The 24785-nt window shown below is 31.8% G+C and overlaps 1 protein-coding gene and 1 long non-coding RNA gene across 2 annotated transcripts; one reads left to right on the top strand and one right to left on the bottom strand.

Annotated features, from left to right (window-relative positions):
- Positions 1-7179: 7179 nt before the first annotated feature.
- Positions 7180-9478, top strand: LOC127734508 (keratin-associated protein 6-2-like). The gene is made up of 3 exons (XM_052244417.1): positions 7180-7265; positions 8639-8993; positions 9298-9478. Exons 2-3 carry the CDS (start codon positions 8655-8657, stop codon positions 9307-9309), a joined length of 351 nt encoding a protein of 116 aa, XP_052100377.1. The 5' UTR covers positions 7180-7265; positions 8639-8654; the 3' UTR covers positions 9310-9478.
- Positions 9479-15603: 6125 nt separating this feature from the next.
- On the bottom strand, positions 15604-24473 carry LOC127734510 (uncharacterized). The gene is made up of 3 exons (XR_007997635.1): positions 24367-24473; positions 23232-23364; positions 15604-16455 (listed from the first exon to the last, which is right to left on the bottom strand). It is a non-coding gene; the product is annotated as an uncharacterized LOC127734510 (long non-coding RNA).
- Positions 24474-24785: the final 312 nt, after the last annotated feature.

The following is a 24785-nucleotide window of genomic DNA, read 5'->3' as shown; positions in this document are numbered from 1 at the left end:
ATTCAAACGAGAAAAATAACGGCCTGATTTATGTACAAAATATTGAACGAAAAACAAATATGATAAACATGTTTGTGAGCGCTCAACCCTCCCCTAACCTGGGACAGTGGTCTAACAGCACAACATAAGAACAAACTATACAAATAAGTTGAAAAAGGCTTGACTCATCAGATCGATACAAAGCAGAAAAACATCAAACAAATACACAGACCATACGTGGCAGGGTATTTATCCATCCCTCATACGTAACAACAAACTGGACACTAATTACAGATCTGAGAGTACTCACAGTTACTGACAACTAGTTCAAAGCAAAGTACAACTAATAAAAAATATCATGTTTCTAAGACTAAAATATCAATCAGTAGACATCCAACATCAAATGGATTTAGTGTAAAGACGTCATTAACAATAAGAGAAAAAACATGACCTTGAGCAATGCCAAAATATAGGTATCGACATATTGTGGTACCGTGAAAGAACATATGTGTATAACAATAATATTTAGTATGCTTTTAATTTACTGATAACAAAATCAATATTTATACCAATAAAAACAATATTAAAAGATTTAATTACAGTGTTAAATTGGTAACCTTTTAGAATAAAATTATTTAAAGGATTGATAAGTTTACCCGGATCGTATCTAAATTTCCAGGCTCGGTTAACAACATCACCGTAAAATTTAGGATGTGCTATTCTGTTTGAAGTAAGTTTACTACAGGTATTACCAAACTTGCAAACCAAATCTTTGTATTTATGGAAGAATTTTGTAAAGGTTTTAAGGTCGAAATCAAGGAACGACAATTATTGCTGTAAATATTTGATTTATTTAAGGTAAGTTCCTTTGGGTAAATATCGGCAGTATATTTAGAGAATTCTTGATTATTTAACGAAAAAATATCATCAAGATAACGGTAAGTGTTGTTGAATTTATCAATTAAATGGAATTTAAATTATGTATATATTAAGTCTTTTATTTCTTTTAATGTTAAACATGAAGCAAATAACAAGAAAAGACGAAAGAGTTTTTCTCATGCTGGCAATTAAAATGCATATTGAAATATTGAGTTTCGCTCCCTATATTCCCCCTAAAAGTGAATCTCGATTGTGTTATTTCCATTTAAGAGATTTAAATAGACAGTGAAAATGGGAAATCTAAGGTTTCAGGCAGAGATTTTCTATTAAATTGGCATCATTTTCGACAAAATAGTCTTGAAAGTAAATCAGTCAACTAACAAAGTTGACCGATTAGTAATTGTATCTGAAAAATTGACCATACCTCTAAAACTTAACAATATCAAAATTAGGTCAAGGTCAAATAAACAGTACCAGTCAAACATTTAACACTTGCAACCTTTTAGTTTTTTAGGTGTATGCATAAATCATGCCGTTGATATTCTTGTTTTTAATTGTCTATGAGGTGTACCCGTTTGCTCCGTGTTGAAGGTCGTATGGTGTCATGTAGTTGCTAGCATCAACGACATTTGATAATAAAAACATTCACAAAAGATACCATGCAGACTCATAACTGTAGTCTCCAAACTCGCGTTTCCCCTACAAAAGACTCATCAGTGACGCTTGATTCAAAATAGTTTAAATATAGAACTAAGAAGAATTGGTAAGACTGCCAATGATACAACTCTCTACAAGAGACCAAATGTCGTTGATGCTAGCATGACCTTCAACACGGAACAAAAGGGTACACCTCATCGATGTCTTAAAGTATCTGAGAAAATAACCTTAATGAGAACTCAAGATTGATCGACGAATAATGTAAGTAAGGGCAATGTCAGTTTACCTTGCCAATTAGACATGCAAATATTACAATCATTCACTACAACCAACACCGGCCACATATTACATTTAGGATATAAGATACGAACGACCAAACTTATTAAGACAAACCAATAAACCATATAAAATGAAGTAATTTTCAGACGAACCAAACCATTCGCGACTAGCTTGTACACCTTACAATCATTTCACCAAAAAAAAAACTCATGAAAAATAAGCATTGACCAATGAAACATGAAAATTAGGGTTAGATGAACTCCGTTCAATATTCGAGTAGAACTAACAAGCATTTCATACGCTAATTGTAGTTTACCCATTGCTGAAAAAGTAGCAGACATAAAAACGAACCGTGAAAACATAACATTGACCAATAAATCATGGTAAGTTGAAACATTAGTATAAAAAAATTTAAGCATTCAGATCTTCTTCGCAACTGATATGAAAATAACTATACCGAACGATAGAGACGCCCTATGTTTCGCCTTCTGTGGCTTTCTTCGCAGGCGAAACTATATCAAATTTATATATAGAAGAATTACAATGCTCATAATAACGATATCGATCGTCTAAATATTTCAAATGAATTATTTTAAACCGAAACTTACGTTTAATTAAAACAGGCTTGGCTTTACCAACGGTAAATTCAGAACATATTGATCAGACTAGTGAAAAATACCAGATACTCCATGTACCACTCATTTATAGAGAGAAATAGGGTCTGTATTTATTTTTAAAGATGTCAAGGTGTTTTAAAGTTCAAATGGAACCTTAAAAATTATGCACATTTTAAATCGGACATAAAAGCGGAATCATCGGACAAAAAGCAAAACGGACCGAAATTAACGGACAAAAAGCAAAAGTGTCGGACGAAAACAAAATTATCGAACAAAAATAAAACGGACAGAAAGCAACGGACAAAAAGCAAAAGTGTCGGACCGAAAAGCAAAATTATCAGACAAAAAGCAACACCGGACAAAAAACAAATGCAGGACAAAAAGCACCGTATTAAACGTAAGTGATATAAGGTACTTTGGAATACTAGGCTCATGCTGCTTTGCATTTGACCATGTCTAAAAACACGTTGTTTTATAAACGTAATTCTGAATAACAAACAAATGGAAATAAAAGGTCCCATAAGGAATAGAGTATATAAAGTTAAATGTCTCGGACATAAAATCTTTCCATTATATCTTCGATATGTTATCAAATCTCATTCCACAAATCATTGTGTTAACGTTTTTTTTTACTAATGTTTGTGAGCTATATTATATGTATTTTTCGTCTTTTTTTCTATGGGCATCAGCAAAGCATAGACCCTCACACTAAAATCTTCAATTGTATTTTATTTTGTTCATTTCAAATATATATGATAACAAAAATTTCCAAAGTAAGTGTAAGTGTTTTTCTTGATTTTTCTCTGGAAATTGACAATTTCGTTTTTTAAGATGAATGTCTTTTTTATTACCTAGTTTGCAATTGACATAAGTGTAAAACTTCTATTTTTTTCTGAAAAAAAACTTATGATAAATGCAAAGCCATATAAAATACTATAGGTACTGTGAGCAAAGTTTAAAAAAGAATTGACCGTCCCTTGTAAAGTCAATGATTTGCTAAGAGAAACCTAAAAAATAATTCGGATAAAAAATAAAATAGAGGGTACACAAGGATATTATTATATAGTGAAGGTTGTGAGAAATTGACATTAAATCCATATAAGTGGTTAAGAAGTAGAAGCATAAACTGTTTATATCATATTGCAAAGCCTTATGCAAAAAACTAGATGTACTGTGAGCAAAGTTTAAAAAAGAATTGGCCGTCCCTTGTAAAGTCAATGATTTGCTAAGAGAAACCTACTAAATAATTCGGATCAAAAATAAAATAGAAGGTACACAAGGGATATTATTATATATCGAAGGTTGTGAGAAATTGGCATTAAATCTATATTATAATTAGTGGTTTAGAAGTAGAAGCGGCTACAAATGTGTACCATAGTGTGCGGATTTGGCATTAAATCTATATTATAATTAGTGGTTTAGAAGTAGAAGCGGCTACAAATGAGTACCATAGTGTGCGGATTTGGCATTAAATCTATATTATAATTAGTGGTTTAGAAGTAGAAGCGGCTACAAATGAGTACCACAGTGTGCGGATTTGGCATTAAATCTATATTATAAATAGTGGTTTAGAAGTAGAAGCGGCTACAAATGTGTACCATAGTGTGCGGATTTGGCATTAAATCTATATTATAAATAGTGGTTTAGAAGTAGAAGCGGCTACAAATGAGTACCATAGTGTGCGGATTTGGCATTAAATCTATATTATAATTAGTGGTTTAGAAGTAGAAGCGGCTACAAATGTGTACCATAGTGTGCGGATTTGGCATTAAATCTATATTATAATTAGTGGTTTAGAAGTAGAAGCGGCTACAAATGAGTACCATAGTGTGCGGATTTGGCATTAAATCTATATTATAATTAGTGGTTTAGAAGTAGAAGCGGCTACAAATGAGTACCATAGTGTGCGGATTTGGCATTAAATCTATATTATAATTAGTGGTTTAGAAGTAGAAGCGGCTACAAATGAGTACCATAGTGTGCGGATTTGGCATTAAATCTATATTATAATTAGTGGTTTAGAAGTAGAAGCGGCTACAAATGAGTACCATAGTGTGCGGATTTGGCATTAAATCTATATTATAATTAGTGGTTTAGAAGTAGAAGCGGCTACAAATGTGTACCATAGTGTGCGGATTTGGCATTAAATCTATATTATAATAAGTGGTTTAGAAGTAGAAGCGGCTACAAATGAGTACCATAGTGTGCGGATTTGGCATTAAATCTATATTATAATTAGTGGTTTAGAAGTAGAAGCGGCTACAAATGAGTACCATAGTGTGCGGATTTGGCATTAAATCTATATTATAATTAGTGGTTTAGAAGTAGAAGCGGCTACAAATGTGTACCATAGTGTGCGGATTTGGCATTAAATCTATATTATAATTAGTGGTTTAGAAGTAAAAGCGGCTACAAATGAGTACCATAGTGTGCGGATTTGGCATTCAATCTATATTATAATTAGTGGTTTAGAAGTAGAAGCGGCTTCAAATGTGTACCATAGTGTGCGGATTTGGCGAAGTACATGTCCTGCCAAAGTATACTCTAAACAATTATTAAAGAAATGAAATATAAGGTGCAAAAGTATAATTCATGTAAAAAAGATTCTGTGAAAGTTTCCAAAAAAAATATTTTTAGAGGTTCAGGAGCAAAATAACTACAAGCATTACTATTATGGACCTATACAAAGAATTTACAAATTGGGAACACTTGAGTTTATCAGTTTTGATTAGGTTCGTGTTGTCCAGTCATCAGTTTCCTGTGTAAAATCTGATTTGTGGACTATTTGTTTATCGCTGTGCTTTTGTTATTTGTTTGGTAACGCTGGTTTTTTGTTTGTTTTTATAACTTATTTTTTCAATGTTTAGGGCTCACCAAAAATGAAAAAAAAATGTCTACAAGGTCCAGTGGGGTGGCCTTCCGTTTTAGAAAAGTACAAGAAAGCACATTGACTTCCAATCGTTCAAATAAAATGTGAACTTGACAGGTCATTAGTTATCATTTACAATCATTAAATTCAACAGTCTTTGATATATGTATAATTATTTTGTTTTTATAACTATTAATGTCTACGATATGGATACATCACACTATAGGTACATACTTTATATTAAAAAAAAATGGCAACTTATACAGAAAAATAAATATCAATTTCATAAAACGAATATATACATTGCGCGATAAAAGTGGCTTTTTAATATTAAAAGAAAAAAGACGACCAAATATTAGTTTGAACAGTATTTCTTATTGAAAAATTATAACAATAAAGTAGTACAATTTTACATAGCAGTCGAATATGGCTCTCAGAAGCAAGTTTGGAAAAAAAAAGTTTATAAATCCGTCTTTCGGGACTAGATATTGAATTATTCTACCTTTGTGGACAAAGAAAAGTAATATTAAAGAATATCTTCTATTATAATAAAGGTAATACATGATATCCTTGTCGAACTCAGATTGTTAATGAAAAAGAAATTCAGTTTATGGCCCAGAAAATAAAGTTCATGGTTTTTTTAATCATGAATTTTCAATTTCGTCATCTGCTAACTTTTTCTACAGCAGTGATTTTATTTGTCATTACTAAGAAATTAAATAATGGAAGTTATGTTAATTTTGAATAACCCCGATTTAAAAGTTGACAGTTCTCTCTTTTCGGGATAAGAGAATTTTCAGGTCTCAATTCCCACTCTGATTTAGTATAAAGCTTAATTTGTCATTATCTTTGCTGCTCATTCACGACAAGAAATGTCTTTTCTTTCAAAGACTTTTTTTACATCATTTTCATTGGTAGTTAGTTTTTTGTCTCTATTTAGCTGTCATTCCTTTAACGTACCTAACTTAGATATATAGGTATATATTATTCAGACAGTACTTTTTAACTGCAGATTATATGTGCTACATTGTATGAAGGCAAATAAAAAAATAATTAAAAAAAAAATCGGCAGTCAATTCAAACTATATATTGATTGGTTAAATATTTTTTAATCAATTGTTTATTTGCCTTTATACAATGTAGCCAATTTAATCTTGCAGTTAAAAATACTGTCTGAATAAAAGTTTTAGGATTGGTCATCAGGTTTCAATTATATATTGTACATGTCATGTGCAAAACAAAAAGTAAAAACAACTTTTAAGATAAAAAGTAAACTACCATAAAAAAAAACCAAAAAAAACCCCAAACAAATGAAATATTTAAAAAAGTAGCAATATTGCAGAAAGAAAAGATCCCCACAAAACTCTTACACTTCTTTATCAAATAATATAAAATATAAGACAACTTGGACATTTTTCAATGTGAATGAATTTGGTTTAAAAAAAGCCATTATATATGGTATGAAATTAGATGAAATCTAAATACAACAGCGGAACAAAAAATAGTGCTTAGAAGTAAGTCATGCCAATGACCTCTCGTTTTGGGAAAATATTTACAAACGAACGAAACACGTAAGGAACCAGAAAAGACTGTGTGGGTGCTAGAAAGGAAGGAAACAATGATCACTCAATCCAAATAAAAAAGTAATTTGATACAGGGGGAAAAACCGAAATTTATTATCATTATACAGAAAATGTGAAAGGTCGGTTAACAAAAGGATATGATCATTTTTGTGTGGAAATTAATATTTTATTGACATGAAATTATGATGGATGATGATTGACAAACAATTAATTTAGACATTTAATGTCTCAGACAATTACTCAGCACGATCTTGTTTACAAGCTGATTAGGTAAGTCTGTCGCACGGGTACACATCAATCATCACTCAATGTTCTTCTTTCGGACTTGCTATATAAAGAAGTCAAAATTATCATTTTAACATTCAGCGTTCACCTACCATAGAAAGTATATCTAGACTAAAGGTAAGTTTTCTTCGTATATTTCTCTTGTTAAAACGCTGTTTTCTCCGTAGTAAAACTGTGTTTTTCCTTTTATCATGGTACGACTTTATCAATTTTTAGAAAGTTTAAGAAACTAAAAAAAAAAATTACAATTCTTATGAGAAAACAGCACCATAACAATAATGCACGATACATTTAGCTCTTTCGGGGAGTAACTGAGTTTTTAAGCCACAGTAACAACAACAGATACAATGTAAATCACATAGCATAAATCTTCTGTTACTCAAGGCATATTTATTCACAACTGATTTTTTCATTATCTTTTTTTTACCGAAATCAAATTGTTTTTGTTCGACTGCCATCCAAAAAAGGTTATTATTTATCTAATATGTCATAATTCAATTTTCTTTCTGTTCCATTTTCTTAAGATTTCAAGTTGTCTTGATAAATGTAAAAGCTGTCCATATTAAAACTAATAAATTCGGTGTGTTAATTATAAATTAACAGAAACATTGTTCGATTCCTTATACATTAATTGGAATAAACTATATTATACTTCGTATTTAGTGATAATCTAAATAGCCTACTGATCATGATGCAAAGTGGTGTAAAAAGAAATTCATATAAATATTAAAAATATTTAGCATGAATCTGATTTACCATTCATAGTTTCGTATAAGATTGCATCACTTAAGTTCCGTAATAAAAGTACCAAAATAAAAATGCAATAATGCCTTTCTTTACACGGATACAGTAGTGACTGTACAATCATTCTTGATGTACATCTGTTAATTTGTATATACAGTACACATCTGTTGAGATGCATATAAACTGACTGTACATCTGTTGAGATGCATATAAACTGACTGTACATCTGTTGAGATGCATATAAACCAGGAACATATATATTGACGTTAGATATACTGTTCCCAGATATAAACTGACTGTACATCTGTTAAGATAAATATTAATATGTACATCTCTAAAGATGCATATAAACTTCTCATTTGGAAAGATATATATTAACTGGGTTTAGACATCTTTGTAGATATACAGTTTGTATACATTATCACAGATGTACAGTTTAAATGCTTTTCAGCGGACGCACATTTCATTCACAGCTTAACAGATGTACCGTTTATTTGCATCTTAACCTGTATACAGTGTATATGCACTTAAATGTAAATCAAGCTTACTTATGTAATACTGTCTATATAAAATGAGAACATCATTATTCACATATGACATACAGGATTTTACATTAGGTTTTCCCATTTTCTGCAGTTTGAAATTTCCGTGACAGGATTTAAAACAATAGTTACAATAATCATTTTAAAGCATTTGTATCACAATCAATTTTAGTTCCTATATTTTCCTGTTTTTTATTTTTTCAGTAGTTAATATTTCACAATGATCAAAGGATTCGTTCTCCTAGCACTTTTAGTGGCTGTTGCCAACTGTACTTACTACAAGGGTGGTTATGGTAAAGGATACGGAGGTGGATTCGGAGGTTTTGGTGGTGGACTAGGAAGAGGTGGATACGGAGGTGGATATGGAGGATATGGTGGATACGGAGGTGGATACGGAGGCATTGGTGGATACGGAGGTGGATACGGAGGTTACGGTGGCGGATATGGTGGTTACGGAGGTGGATACGGAGGCGGATACGGAGGTTACGGAGGTGGATATGGTGGTTACGGAGGTGGATATGGCGGTTACGGAGGTGGTTACGGAAAAGGATACGGAAAGGTAAAATTAATGTATTTCATTAACTTGAGTCTTTCTTTTGTAGAATATCGCATTTAAGTCTTTTTATAATGAGATATGGGATATATATGCACACCTTATTTTTTATTTTAGGAATAATTCTATTTTTTTGGATGCTTTAATCATTTAGATATATTAAATAATTGCATTCTATGATATTTGAAACGAGAAGAATATAAACCTGAGATTTTCTTTCTTTCATTAGTATTAACAATATTTTATATCAAATTTGTGAAGCATACACGAACTTGTTGTTATTGACACACATGTATCTTTCTCTTTGCAGGGACTTTATTAGACAAGGATGGAACTTACTGGTTAAAATGTGAATTCCAAAACCCAAAAGCCAGGACTAGGGAAAACAAATGAAAACCGACCAAATGCCAAAGACGTGACAAAAAACCGACATGAACACTTTAATTATCATTGCATTTGTCATTGTAAATAAAACATTTACAACTTTCTAATGGCTTTTTCTTTTTGAATTTACCTAGCCTGGAGCTTGACATATGAAGTATTATATACATGTGTATATGATTGAAGACCTATGTTAATATTTAGAAGTTTTTCTTGGTCTTATTGTATTGTTTGGTTGTTGTCTCATCGACGAAAGTCCCTATCTATTCTTTAATGCAAATTCCTTTAATCACATTTGTATCATGCCTACACTTCAATAAACATGGAGTGTACAACGTTTCTCTGTTTTCCAAAAAAGGTAACTACTAGTATATTAGTCTGATGCATTTGTCTTTTTACATTTACTTTAATATCACATAAAGTATAAAATAAGGAGATGTGGTATGATTGCCAACAAGATAACTATCCAATAGAGCCCAAAAGACTTGAATTTAAAGTCTATATTTTATTAACAGAGACAATTACGTTCCTGTGTTAAGTAAAAAATGTATTTAGGTATATTTTAAAAAAGAGGAGTGCCTATACAACATCAGCAAAATTAGCAGTAGTCGATGTTTTTTAATAAATGCAAATATACGCCCAAAGGCATTGTAAACGCAGTTCTACATTCAAAGTCCACAAATAATTTCCATCCTTAATCATTATTTGATATTTTTTTCAATCCCTTTAGGATTGAACTCGATGATCTAAGCTTTTTAAAGTTTTGCTCTCAAATAGACAGACCTGAAAATCACTATAGTCATTTTAATTGAACATGGCAATCGAAGGCCTCCCTTTATCAATTTGGTTAATGTGTATTCAGTAACTGATCTGAACATCTGAACTTTTATTGTACGGTACTCGCTGAACTATATCTGTTCTTTCTAACCCTTACGATCGCAATGGAACGAGTATAATTCGTTTGAATAACATAAACAAAAACAAAAACAAAAACCCAGCAGAACTTTGACCAAATATATTTCCGTTTCTTCGTTCGAAAGTTGGGAGTTATATGAATTTTTCTTTTAAAAGGGTCTATATGTCGCACACATTCTAAAATTAAATACCCTTTTCTCCTTCATGGAAATCATTGTGCTAAAATAACAGCTGCACCATGAGTTCATCCAATATTATGAAGTATTTTGAAAAAATACTGATTTGAACGTAAATCTAGACGCACTTGTTTACCCTACCCCTCCGAAATCCAAATTTCGTAAGACTTACTTTAGTTAGTGCGTGATATATTAAAACTACTATTTACGAATCTCGTCCAAAAACAGTCATTCAGACTACAATTCTTAATTTAAACTAAAGGTTGAAGAAAATCACTCGTGACATTTTTTGAGTTATAGTGCTTCATGTTACAATATTGCGTGTTGCTTTTTTTTTAAATGGGGGTCCCGTAACTGTAGAAAGTCAATAGTTGAAATCATCAAAAAGTATGCACCTCGTATATGCAGAAAAAATATGTTTAATTGTATATTGTTCAATTGTTAATCAATACCTGACACTAATAAACTATAATATATTATCATTCTTAGTGATTTTGTGATGTTTTATTACGAAAACCACCGAATATGATAGAGTTGATTAAGGTAAAGACATTTGAAAAAATGCTCCGGAACAGAAAAATAGAATAAAATCGTTAAAAAGTACAAAGATTCTTAAATTGCCATTTTTTAAACGATTAGATATTTGAAAAGTAAATCACTCAGTGAGCCATGCTTGAGCTAGTGCGAGACGTATGAGCTGCATATTTTTCAAGAAGAAAATCTTTACTCTTGAACAGGCTATCATTTCTTATAATTTGATAAAATTTAAAGAATATTACTTATTGAGGAAAACTGGGGTTATGTTTACGGTCTTCTTATAGACAGAAGTGGAGACAATGGTATACCATATAAATACGTCGACGGACGAATAAGAAATCATTATATACCCCGGTACCTTCGTATGGTTGATTGTGAAGCATTTTAATTCAACTATACACGAAAGTTCGTCTCGTTCGAACCTCAACAAGGTAAAAAGTTTACTCTGACACCAACCATTCAATCTATTAAAATATACGAGAATTGCAGATTATGTTGTCAAGTTTGGAGACGCTTACTATTTTCAAAAAAATCCTGGATGTCACGAAATCGCCATGTATATAAATAAAGAGAAACGTTTTGTGATTATTTATTATTGATGTTTTATTGGCTATATATATGTCTCTGTCGATAGTAATGATTAAATGTGTCATACACTCATTTGACGACCAATATATATCAATCTGTTAATGCTCAATCAGTTGTAAATGAACCTTGTGAACTCACTAGTACCTTATATATATATAAAATACAGTACATGTACTCTTAGATCGATACATGTACTTCGTGTCTTTTGTCTTTAAGTTAGTCGTTTTTGTGCCGATTTGATGAGTCAAGCCATTACCAACTGGTTTAACAGTTTATTCATTTGTACTGCTGTTGCATTACTATCCCAGGTTAAGAGAAGGTTGGAGCGCTCACATACATGTTCAACCCCGCCACATTTTATGTGTGCCTGTCCAGATCCCAAATCAGGAGCCGAACATTTAGTGGTTTCTGTTTCTGTTTGTTTATTGTTTTGTCGTATATATATCAGGTTTTCGAGAAAAAAAAACATTTTGTTTGAATTGTTTCACATTTTGTGATCTTTTGTCATGTCGGAGCATTTTATAGTGATCTATAGCTGCTTAAATCCCCTTCATTTGGACTCTGTTGGATAGTTGTCTCATTGGCAATCATACCATATTTCCTTTTTTATAAAGATAATTATATACATCATTTTTGTATTAGATAAAAGTATTACGCTGCATTTTCAACTTTCTCAGTTTATCAAGGACATCAACACATACAGGTTTTTTTTTTTAACTAAAGACACTCTTTAAACCTAATTTAAAAATTAGGGTAAACGGGAGAAATCTGACGAAAAATAAACGATTCTTATTTAAATAAAATGTATGAATTGCATACCTCATTTCAAAATTAATTAAGATTAGAAATAAATTTCAAGTACTAGCAAAGCGTTTTGCGTATTATCGACCGACAAAGCAGTCAACAATGTGGTAGTGGTAAGCTGAAACTACTATAACACACTGTATTATAGAAGTCTCAGTGGTAAGACATAAATACTTTACGGACATTCTAAAGGATGACCTTATAAATTATTCTACATTCAAGGCTATGCGCTCCACAGAGAGTCAAATGGTAAACTATCATACCAACACCACATCTCAGCTTAAGATCCCTACTTTGTATTGGCTATTTAAACAATACTACACAAAAAAACCTGTCAAATATCGTTTTGTTACTATTCTTTCTGTCCCCTTAACTAGTTCCGGACTACAGTTAAAGAGCTTTTTATTGATTTTTGTAATGAACCATTCTAAAATTTTTGGAGTATATAAAGCTCTTCGGATGTTTTGGATGAATTACGTGCTTTTGATGGTCCTTTCAATTGGGATGACAGTTATGACCTTTTGACTCTCTCTACACAACGCTGCGGTAGGTTTAAATAAAATTTTGTAAGAATATATCAATGAAATGAACTGTAGCTGTTGCTGTTGCTATAATATTATATATGAATGTTGAAGAATGTAAGCATTTTTCTTCTTATCAAATCATCAAACAAATAAATTCACATAATTTATTGAGCAAAATAAATACAACATGAAAACCACACAAATATTTACCCATAGAACTTCAGAAGTTAAAAATGAGCAAAACATTACAACAATTTAAATCACAGCCGTGACTTTCTGTCAGTACGACAGGCATAAAGTTTCTTCCGATCATAAAACATATAGGCCTGCTTCAAACTATTACACATTTTTACAGTTTTTTAACATACCTACGGTAATGTACCAGTATTTATATTGTATATAGCATTAACAATACATACAAAAATATAAGCAAATCTTGTTAGATTGCAAATTGTCTACTTTAAGTGATTAAAATTTAAATATATACATGTATGTATATCAAACAGGATATGACGTTCCATGTTCATAATGAGCAAATTTTACTTTGTAAATTCAGCCAGTTGTTTGCCTTTTTAGAACTGAAAAAAAGTATTTTAATGTTTAAATTATGTTCAAAAAGAATGTGACCTTGCAAATACATTTGAACATATATACCAACAAAAATCTCTTAAAAAATAAAACCAACATGAATCTGAAAGAAGAAAACATTTGGTAAAATGCTTGCCTAAATGTAATTCTAACTTCAAGGGTATGATTGCTTACTGAAGGCTGTATCATATATCTATATTACTACCACCAGGGCCATGGCTGGTGGTGAACTGCTAGTTCACAAGGTTACCAGCCTTTCTGTGTTCTGGTTCCTGCACGAATTAAACAATACATACACCCTGTAAATTTTCAGTTTATAAACTATGTAATAATCCTTAAACTGGGTTTTATCTAATTCAGGTTACAAAGTTGACCTCATATAACTTTGGCTATTTTGGTTACTGTAGGCTTTTTCATGTTTATATTGACTGATCGTTGCTTGATTAACATCCAGTGGCAAGTATTTCATGCATATTCAGGACGATTGATGCTCAGAAATAATGCCATAATTTGGATTCCCAAATTTTGGTCTCCAGTCTAACTGATGATATTTATTCTAGAAATTCATATTTAAATAATTCAATTTTGGATGTAACACGTCTTCTAATTGGCTGAAAGTTTTTTGTCTATTAGCTCATAGACATAATTTTGTCATGTGACCGTGACGTCATCAACGTTTTTTCATGATTTACTCCTTAAAAATGGAATTTAGAATTAAATTATAAGGAATGACTGTCATATTTTTTCTGTCTAATCGAAATAACCTCAAAAATGTGGTGCATACTTTTAAATAACCCCGCTACATTGGTTATTTAGTGTACACCACATTTTTGATGTTATTTCTTTTATAGACAGAAAAAATATTAGTCATTCCTTAAATACATCTACATTAGTCCTCAAACCACATAAATGATGAAAGTTAGCAGCTTTATTTACAAATGTTTAACAGTGATGAGGAATCATAAGTCTGTAAGAGTTAAAACATCTCTGGGATATTTAATTTAATTAACATGATGCACATGCTTTAGAAAAAAATATGTTGAATGTATTATCCTATAAAATTTCATTGATATGGACAAACCAAAATACAAGTCATGCATAATTGTTTCCTGTCTTCTGGCAGAAAAAAAATAAGGAAGGACTTAGTAGACCTGTAGGAATGTAAATTATTTTTTTCTAGAACATTTAACACAGAGCTATATTGGGAAATGCACTGTAGACTTTAATAAAGGTGCTTTACCCAAAATGTCCAAAAATATGTGTTAAGATAGACATGAAAATTTAGGGTACACAGTAAATAGAGCTATATTTTTTTGGCCTAACAATAATACCAACTGCATGAAATTTTGAGGTCATTAAATATAAATTTGAAAGTGAAATATCATATTCAAATTTCAGCCTACACAAATAAAACCCAAGTAAATCTATATTCAAAATTGCATTTAAATATTTTTGCTGTTCTTGAAAATTTCTGTCTATAGAAATAATGGCCATTTATGAGAGGGGTTTCACAGCAAAAAAATTAAGTACCCAAGAGTTGTTTATTATACTCAAGAGTAAACATGGTGATAGCGTGACGACTTTAAAATATTAATGTTGTCATGGACTCCAATGTTGTTTTACAAAATTTGAGTATTTTGATAGTTTATATTTTATGCTACATATACTGAACCTTTTCAAAAATAGAGAATTTCTATATATAAACATACAAACAAAATCAGGGCTAAATTTGGTCCAGATATAAGTTTAAACTATAATTCTAGACCATTCTGATCAAATTGAGTTTCACAGGCCAAATATTTTCAGCAACAAAAAACATAAGATTTTGAGGTATTCTGTGTTGGCTGCAATATTGACTTTAGATCCATGTATAATAATCTAAACAACAGTCCTTCCAAACATTTTTTTAAAAAAAGCCATATTAATAATCTTATCCAAATTTTGTTAATCTCAAATAGTCCATATCAAAAGAGGTTCCAGATGAGAACTTCTGAAAAAATTTATGAAGGATCACAAAACATACCAAGTGATTACAAACGCTCAAATGGCATGGTAATTATAACAAATAAAAAACCAAACGGAATGATAGTTGAAATGCTTGAAAAATCATGTTAATCTTTATGAACTTTCATATGCTTTTTTTTATCTTCGTTTGCAGAAAATCTTCTGTCACAGAGTTCACATTTGAAGGGTTTCTCACCAGTATGAACCCTCATATGTATGGTGAGGTGAGAATTTTTTCCACACACTTTATTACAAACCAGACATCTATATTCCTTTATTGTTTTATACTTCCTTGTTCCCTCACCAGTATGTACCTTAGTATGCTCCTTCAGGATATCCTTACGTTTAAATCCACGTCCACATACATCACAAATATGAGGTTTTTTATCACTATGTGTATATCGATGCTTTCCAAGAGAGCTGTGGTGATTGAAAGCTTTACCACATATATCACACATGTATGGTTTATCACCAGTATGTATATTAGTGTGTTCTTTAAGGGTTGCCAAATCAATGAATTTTTTATCACATGAATCACACTCATATTTCCTTACACCAGTATGGGTTGCATAGTGATTTTTCAATCCCTGAAATGTTTTAAAGTGTTTGCTACATATGTCACATGAGAAATCCTTTGTGTGTTTTTTCATATGAAAGTTAACCTCTTCTTTAGGAATTTTTTCCTTGCACAAAGAACAATTTTGCATTTCTTTTTCAGCTAGTGAATCAATTTCAACAACTTGTTTTAAATTGATGTCTACATTTAATTTTGGTTCCTTTTCTACATTTGAAGAATCTTTTATCTCACTTTTTTTGTTACTTGTTGGATTTTCCTCAGGTTCAGCTTTGATGTACATGGTTATTTCTTGACTTAGTGTGCTATAAGACCAATGGGAGGAGTCCTTGTCAACAACATCATTTTGTAATATTGAAACTTCCTCCATTTCAAGTCTGAAAAAGTAAAATAACCAATCAAGCATTCAAATACCATGGGTAGATCAAAGGTTTTGAAAGGAAAGAGGGGTTCTAAATAAATAAAAAAGGCATTTCCGTCATGGTTCACATTTTTTGAGATATAAGAATGTAATAAATTTGGGAGAGACTGGATGTCTTGATTGTTCATATAATTAGAGAGATGCTCATTGTCAAAATCTGAAGCAAATAACAAAGGTATAAACCAGATTTTGCAGGGACGTGGATGTCAAATAAGGTCGTATTTACACCACATATTCTACTCTGGGTACAGAAAAACCTGTGCACCTGGAAACATTTTAAGGGATGGTTGGAACTAGATAAATAAAATTCAAATCATTTTAAGTTTCAAAATAGTAAAAATTTAACTTTATTTTGATGTTCATGTTCAGAAGGGGCTAAAAAAAACTAAGTTGGAAGAGATGTTTGAGAAGCTACCCTCAAATAATAAATGTAGTGAACTGTATTGATTGACATGGACAATAGATATCTGCTAAGATAGGCGATTTAAACTGTTGAACTGAGTGGACCATATTAAGTGAAACTCAGGCTATGTTAATTTTGCCATCTCTGCAGACTTGAAAAAAATGCTCATCAAAAACCAGGTAAGTTTTTACTTTTCTGCATTATAAAGTGCAAATAAATTTTGTATATCAAGGTCTCCATATAATGTGAATCCTCATGAAACATCCATGTAATGTGAATCCTCATGAAACATCCATGTAATGTGAATCCTGATGAAACCTCCATGTAGTGAAATTATTCTTTAAATTTGATGTTCTTGTTTTAAAAATATTTGTTTAAAAGTAAAAGACAATGATTATTAAACCATTATACTCAAATTTCATTTTAAAGAAAATCATAATTACCCATAATTCTCATTTCTGTCTCATTCTTGTAAGTACAAAAGTAACTAATGACATGAGCCACTTACATTTGTATAGTTCAGTGACACTCAGTTTGACAGTCAATCAGTCTTCAGAATGTATACTGTTCATGTCAGCAATTTTGCTTTTGTAATTTTGAGTTCCTCTGTCTAAGAAAGTATTGCCCACCACTTTTCTTTTCATAATGTCATTAAGGTTCATCAAAAGGAATTGACAAATATGGCCGTGTTTACACCACAAAATCTACTCTGAGTACAGACTAACCTGGGCATCTAACAAAGTTTTAAGGCATGGCTATCCATGACAATGTTACAACTTTTGGTAGGAATATTCAAAACCAACCAACCAACCAAAAAGCTTGATCAACACATAATTACCTAGTTTTGTGTTGAGAATTGAATTCTTTTGGTGAGGTTTTATGATAAGGACTGTTAAATCGTTTACTGTGCACATATTTAGTATGAAGTGCTTCTGCGCATTATACAAAATAATGCACCTTGGTCAACAATTTCATATCCCAGTAAAACTAGGAAAAGAAGCATTCAATTCTTTAATCAAAGAATTTGTGATTGGTCAGGAAGATAACTAATTTAAAGTTGTTTTTCTCTGATTCACTTTTTATTTCCTGACTTTAACAAAACTTATCTCCCTTGAAAATATTTTGATTTTCTTATCATCCTTTCCCAATACCACCCTCCATTTACTTAACAATAATTTAATTTATTGTTTACATTAAATGTATATAAAAAAGTAAATTTGCAATCCAATATTTCCTGACAACTAGCACTGTTACCTTATTTTTACATTTTGAATGCATAAACATTTAACAATTAAAGAAATTTATTTACATGAACATGATGAAGGGTATGTTTCAGTGAGAAAGATTAACAGAATAAAGTGTAAATAAATTTCTTCGCTGAGCGCAGCTGTATACGACCGCAGATGTCCAACCCTGAAAAGTTGGGGCCAAAATAGACACAATATTCATGCTTGATACAGGTCTGAATTTGGATTGTAATTAAATTTTTGACACAAAATAACTGTTGTCAAAGAACTTCAAATTGGTTATATAATTTGAATTTATATTCAATTTTTTGCTTTTGTGCAATACACTATGCAAATTGCCCCCCCCCCCCCCCCAAAAAAAAATTTTACCCCGTTTTTTTTGCGTTTGTGCAATACACTATGCTGTTGAATATTAACCCCCCAAACAAAAATATTTGAAGAAATTTTCTTTTAATTTCTGAAATCTGAAATGAGAAAAATTGTCCCCCTCCAATTTTTTTCACCCTCCCCCCCTTTCCCTTATTCCAAAAAATAATTTTTTCCCTCAAGTTATGGTCAGTATCTCAGACAATCATCATTTCTTAATACATAATTTACAAGCAGTGTAAGGGAGGTAATCAAACATTGTTATTTAAATTGATTTGGATTTTGATTTTGATTACCTCCCTTACACTGCTTTTAAATTGTCTCAATTGTCCTTTAACCAGAAAAACCCTTGTTTTTCCCCCTTTTTTGCCCCTTATTCCTAAATGGTTTGAGCCATAACCCCCCAAAGTCAATCCTAACCATCCCTTTCTAGTATGGAAACTTGTGGTATAATTTCAGAGAGATTCATACACTTTAACACAAGTTATTGTCTGGAAACTACAAAAATGCTTATTTGGGCCCCTTTTTTGGCCCCTAATTCCTACACAGTTGGGACCATAACTCTCAAAATCAATCCCAACCTTCCTTTAGTGGTTATAAACCTTGTGTTAAAATTTTATTGATTTCTATTTACTTATACTAAAGTTATTATCCGGAAACCATCTGTCTTCGGACGACGCTGACGACGACAACGACGATGACGACAACGTGATACCAATATACAACCAAAAAATTTTTAATTTTTGCAGTCGTATAAAAAGCAGTATTGCTTTTCGTACAACTTGTTTATTCTGAATGAGATTTTTTAGATTTTTTTTACCTGCATTGTACATCGATGTACTATATATTTCTTGATTATTCAAGATTCTAACATAGAGGTTAACAGAATTTTATTTAGATCAAACTTTTATGGATCATCTTATTTGAAATAAAATAATTAACGTTTATAAAAGAGCAATATAAAAACATAATCTGATTATATGATTTATATATTCAAATGTTAAAATTATTCTTGCAAAGTAACAAATAAAAAAAAATATCTGTAAGCATCAAAATGAAACTGGCCTCTAGTTTTGATGTAATAGGTTGTGCTAAATGTCTAGTCGAAAATCATTAATGAACATTCAAGACAAAAAAAAAATGATTGGAATTTTGGTGTGACCAAAAAATTCTCTCTTCACAATTAAAATCTTCATATTCGGAACTATGAGGGAGCTATAGCATAAAGTTCACTAGGAATGAGTTGGTATGTACTGTATGTTTTTGTTTGGTTTAGACAGTGGTTCTGTTGATACAGAACAAGTTACTGGAGAGTACTTCTGTATGTTTTTGTTTGGTTTAGACAGTGGTTCCGTTGATACAAAACAAGTTACTGGAGAGTACTTACTGTATGTTTTTGTTTGGTTTAGACAGTGGTTCCATTAATACAGAACAAGTTACTGGAGAGTACTTACTGTATGTTTTTGTTTGGTTTAGACAGTGGTTCCGTTGATACAGAACAAGTTACTGGAGAGTACTTACTGTGTGTTTTTGTTTGGTTTAGACAGTGGTTCCGTTGATACAAAACAAGTTACTGGAGAGTACTTACTGTATGTTTTTGTTTGGTTTATACAGTGGTTCCGTTGATACAGACAAATTTCTAGAGAGTACTTACTGTATGTTTTTGTTTGGTTTAGACAGTGGTTCTGTTGCTACAGACAAATTACTAGACAGTACTTACTGTATGTTTTTGTTTGGTTTAGACAGTGGTTCCGTTGATACAGAACAAGTTACTGGAGAGTACTTACTGTGTGTTTTTGTTTGGTTTAGACAGTGGTTCCATTAATACAGAACAAGTTACTGGAGAGTACTTACTGTATGTTTTTGTTTGGTTTAGACAGTGGTTCCGTTGATACAGAACAAGTTACTGGAGAGTACTTACTGTGTGTTTTTGTTTGGTTTAGACAGTGGTTCCGTTGATACAAAACAAGTTACTGGAGAGTACTTACTGTATGTTTTTGTTTGGTTTAGACAGTGGTTCCGTTGATACAGACAAATTTCTAGAGAGTACTTACTGTATGTTTTTGTTTGGTTTAGACAGTGGTTCTGTTGCTACAGACAAATTACTAGAGAGTACTTACTGTATGTTTTTGTTTGGTTTAGACAGTGGTTCCGTTGATACAGAACAAGTTACTGGAGAGTACTTACTGTGTGTTTTTGTTTGGTTTAGACAGTGGTTCCGTTGATACAAAACAAGTTACTGGAGAGTACTTACTGTATGTTTTTGTTTGGTTTAGACAGTGGTTCCGTTGATACAGACAAATTTCTAGAGAGTACTTACTGTATGTTTTTGTTTGGTTTAGACAGTGGTTCTGTTGCTACAGACAAATTACTAGAGAGTACTTACTGTATGTTTTTGTTTGGTTTAGACAGTGGTTCCGTTGATACAGAACAAGTTACTGGAGAGTACTTACTGTATGGTTTTGTTTGGTTTAGACAGTGGTTCCGTTGATACAAAACAAGTTACTGGAGAGTACTTACTGTATGTTTTTGTTTGGTTTAGACAGTGGTTCCGCTGATACAGACAAATTACTAGAGAGTACTTACTGTATGTTTTTGTTTGGTTTAGACAGTGGTTCCGTTGATACAGAACAAGTTACTGGAGAGTACTTACTGTGTGTTTTTGTTTGGTTTAGACAGTGGTTCCGTTGATACAAAACAAGTTACTGGAGAGTACTTACTGTATGTTTTTGTTTGGTTTAGACAGTGGTTCCGTTGATACAGACAAATTTCTAGAGAGTACTTACTGTATGTTTTTGTTTGGTTTAGACAGTGGTTCTGTTGCTACAGACAAATTACTAGAGAGTACTTACTGTATGTTTTTGTTTGGTTTAGACAGTGGTTCCGTTGATACAGAACAAGTTACTGGAGAGTACTTACTGTATGGTTTTGTTTGGTTTAGACAGTGGTTCCGTTGATACAGAACAAGTTACTGGAGAGTACTTACTGTATGTTTTTGTTTGGTTTAGACAGTGGTTCCGTTGATACAGACAAATTACTGGAGAGTACTTACTGTATGTTTTTGTTTGGTTTAGACAGTGGTTCCGTTGATACAGAACAAGTTACTGGAGAAGACTTACTGTATGTTTTTGTTTGGTTTAGACAGTGGTTCCGTTGATACAGAACAAGTTACTGGAGAGTACTTACTGTATGTTTTTGTTTGGTTTAGACACTGGTTCCGTTGATACAGAACAAGTTACTAGAGAGTACTTACTGTATGTTTTTGTTTGGTTTATACAGTGGTTCTGTTGATACAGACAAATTACTAGAGAGTACTTACTGTATTGTTTTGTTTGGTTTAGACAGTGGTTCCGTTGATACAGAACAAGTTACTGGAGAGTACTTACTGTATGTTTTTGTTTGGTTTAGACAGTGGTTCTGTTGATACAGACAAATTACTAGAGAGTACTTACTGTATGTTTTGTTTGGTTTAGACAGTGGTTCTGTTGATACAGACAAATTTCTAGAGAGTACTTACTGTATGTTTTTGTTTGGTTTAGACAGTGGTTCTGTTGATACAGAACAAGTTACTGGAGAGTACTTACTGTATGTTTTTGTTTGGTTTAGACAGTGGTTCTGTTGATACAGAACAAGTTACTAGAGAGTACTTACTGTATGTTTTTGTTTGGTTTAGACACTGGTTCCGTTGATACAGAACAAGTTACTGGAGAGTACTTACTGTATGTTTTTGTTTGGTTTAGACAGTGGTTCTGTTGATACAGACAAATTAAGAGAGTACTTACTGTATGTTTTTGTTTGGTTTAGACAGTGGTTCTGTTGATACAGAACAAGTAACTGGAAAGTACTTACTGTATGTTTTTGTTTGGTTTAGACAGTGGTTCCGTTGATACAAAACAAGTTACTGGAGAGTACTTACTGTATGTTTTTGTTTGGTTTAGACAGTGGTTCCATTAATACAGAACAAGTTACTGGAGAGTACTTACTGTATGTTTTTGTTTGGTTTAGACAGTGGTTCCGTTGATACAGAACAAGTTACTGGAGAGTACTTACTGTGTGTTTTTGTTTGGTTTAGACAGTGGTTCCGTTGATACAGAACAAGTTATTGGAGAGTACTTACTGTATGTTTTTGTTTGGTTTAGACAGTGGTTCCGTTGATACAGACAAATTTCTAGAGAGTACTTACTGTATGTTTTTGTTTGGTTTAGACAGTGGTTCTGTTGCTACAGACAAATTACTAGAGAGTACTTACTGTATGTTTTTGTTTGGTTTAGACAGTGGTTCCGTTGATACAGAACAAGTTACTGGAGAGTACTTACTGTATGTTTTTGTTTGGTTTAGACAGTGGTTCCGTTGATACCGACAAATTACTAGAGAGTACTTACTGTATGTTTTTGTTTGGTTTAGACAGTGGTTCCGTTGATACAGAACAAGTTACTGGAGAGTACTTACTGTATGTTTTTGTTTGGTTTAGACAGTGGTTCCGTTGATACAGACAAATTACTGGAGAGTACTTACTGTATGTTTTTGTTTGGTTTAGACAGTGGTTCCGTTGATACAGAACAAGTTACTGTAGAAGACTTACTGTATGTTTTTGTTTGGTTTAGACAGTGGTTCCGTTGATACAGAACAAGTTACTGGAGAGTACTTACTGTATGTTTTTGTTTGGTTTAGACAGTGGTTCCATTGATACAGAACAAGTTACTGGAGAAGACTTACTGTATATATTTGTCCCAATAATGCAAATCAGCTTACAATGGTTTTTTTTGTTTCATGAAGGTTCCAGTTTAGGCAAGTCTCATTTTCTCCCCCAGCATCTTCAAATAGCACCATTGGATTTAGCACTATTACCCTAAAATTATAGCACTACATTTACAATATATTGCATATATAAAATCTGTTTAGAAAGCACAATGGATCAAATTTAGCAGAATTGGTGAGGTCACTACTTTCTTTGTATATTATAAATTCATTCATTTTCCTTGGCATGTATTTTTGTTGAATAAGGAAAAAATGTATTTTCTTGGTTTACAAAAAAAATGTAAATATTCAATTCTTGATATAATCCTTTAGAAAACTTTCATTCTGTTGAACACCTAATACAGGAAAACAACAAATTATACTTTGCAAACATTTTCAATAAAATTGAGATGGGATTGACCTATTGCATATTGCATATTATTTTTACTTGTACATAAATATAAACTTGAAATGTTCAAATCTTAAGTGAATAAGCATAATTCATTTTTCTTTATATTTAATGCTAAAAAATGTGTTGTTCAAATAAAGTATTCTCAAATGACGCATGAAGTGGAAAAAATTTCTTTAAGTTTGCATAGGTCCACGTAAAATCTCCAATTATTCCTGAAATAGGTAGGGTAACATAATTATGGAGGGGTATATTATGTGAAGAACAACTTACCATATTATATATTTAAAAATTATAGACCCTAAATCATTTGGACATGCAATTAGGTTTAAAAAGATGACTTCCCCATGCATTATATCAATACATTGTACATGACAAATATGACAAAAGAAAATAAGAAAAGCCCGATTTATTTTAAACAAAATCAAACCCAAATCTGAAACTATGATAATGGAGTTGTCTCTCTTTGTCCAAATCTAGCTGGATGTCCTCAACACTTTCATTGTAACATGATTTATGATCAAAGTCTTAATCAATCAATACACTATTATTGTCTTATGTGTATTGTTTAGTTTGTTTTTTATGTTGAATCTGGCCTTCCTTGACTACTACAGTATCTCGATAACTTCTGACGTTCTGTGTTTGTTTATCTTTATGAACTACAATTCTTAAAATTTTAGATAACAAATGTTCTGAATAGTATACCTTCACAGACTTTACTAGTTCAAAGGAGAGCGAAATTGTTGATCGTGGCATTTCATTCGATGCAACGGCATGGAAAAACATATTATGCAGCGTCCTTCATTTTGACCATTTGAATATAATATTAGTATGTGAACGGAATAGCTCCATGATGTTCCGCTTTGACAATATTCCAGCCTGAGACATATATATATATATATATAAATGACTCAGAGTCAGATATACTAGCATAGATATATAGACAATATAATTTATTATGACATTAATAAGTCCTATCAGAGACATATAATCTGATAATACAATGTATTATATGTCTCTGGTCCTATTTCACATGACTTTGCAATTAGAATTCTGTTTCATACGTCTCCATAAAACCATGTGATTGGTTAATAGATTTATTTTTCAGCTTAGTACCATAGTTG

The sequence above is a fragment of the Mytilus californianus genome, unplaced genomic scaffold (genome assembly GCF_021869535.1).
Source record: "Mytilus californianus isolate M0D057914Y unplaced genomic scaffold, xbMytCali1.0.p SCAF_3, whole genome shotgun sequence".
NCBI classification, from domain to species: Eukaryota; Metazoa; Mollusca; class Bivalvia; order Mytilida; family Mytilidae; genus Mytilus; species Mytilus californianus.
This window is presented reverse-complemented; position numbering and strand designations above follow the sequence as displayed.

Bases quoted from the DNA above. Each gene is read 5' to 3' on its own strand.
- LOC127734508 (XM_052244417.1), top strand. From the start codon at position 8,655: ATGATCAAAGGATTCGTTCTCCTAGCACTTTTAGTGGCTGTTGCCAAC.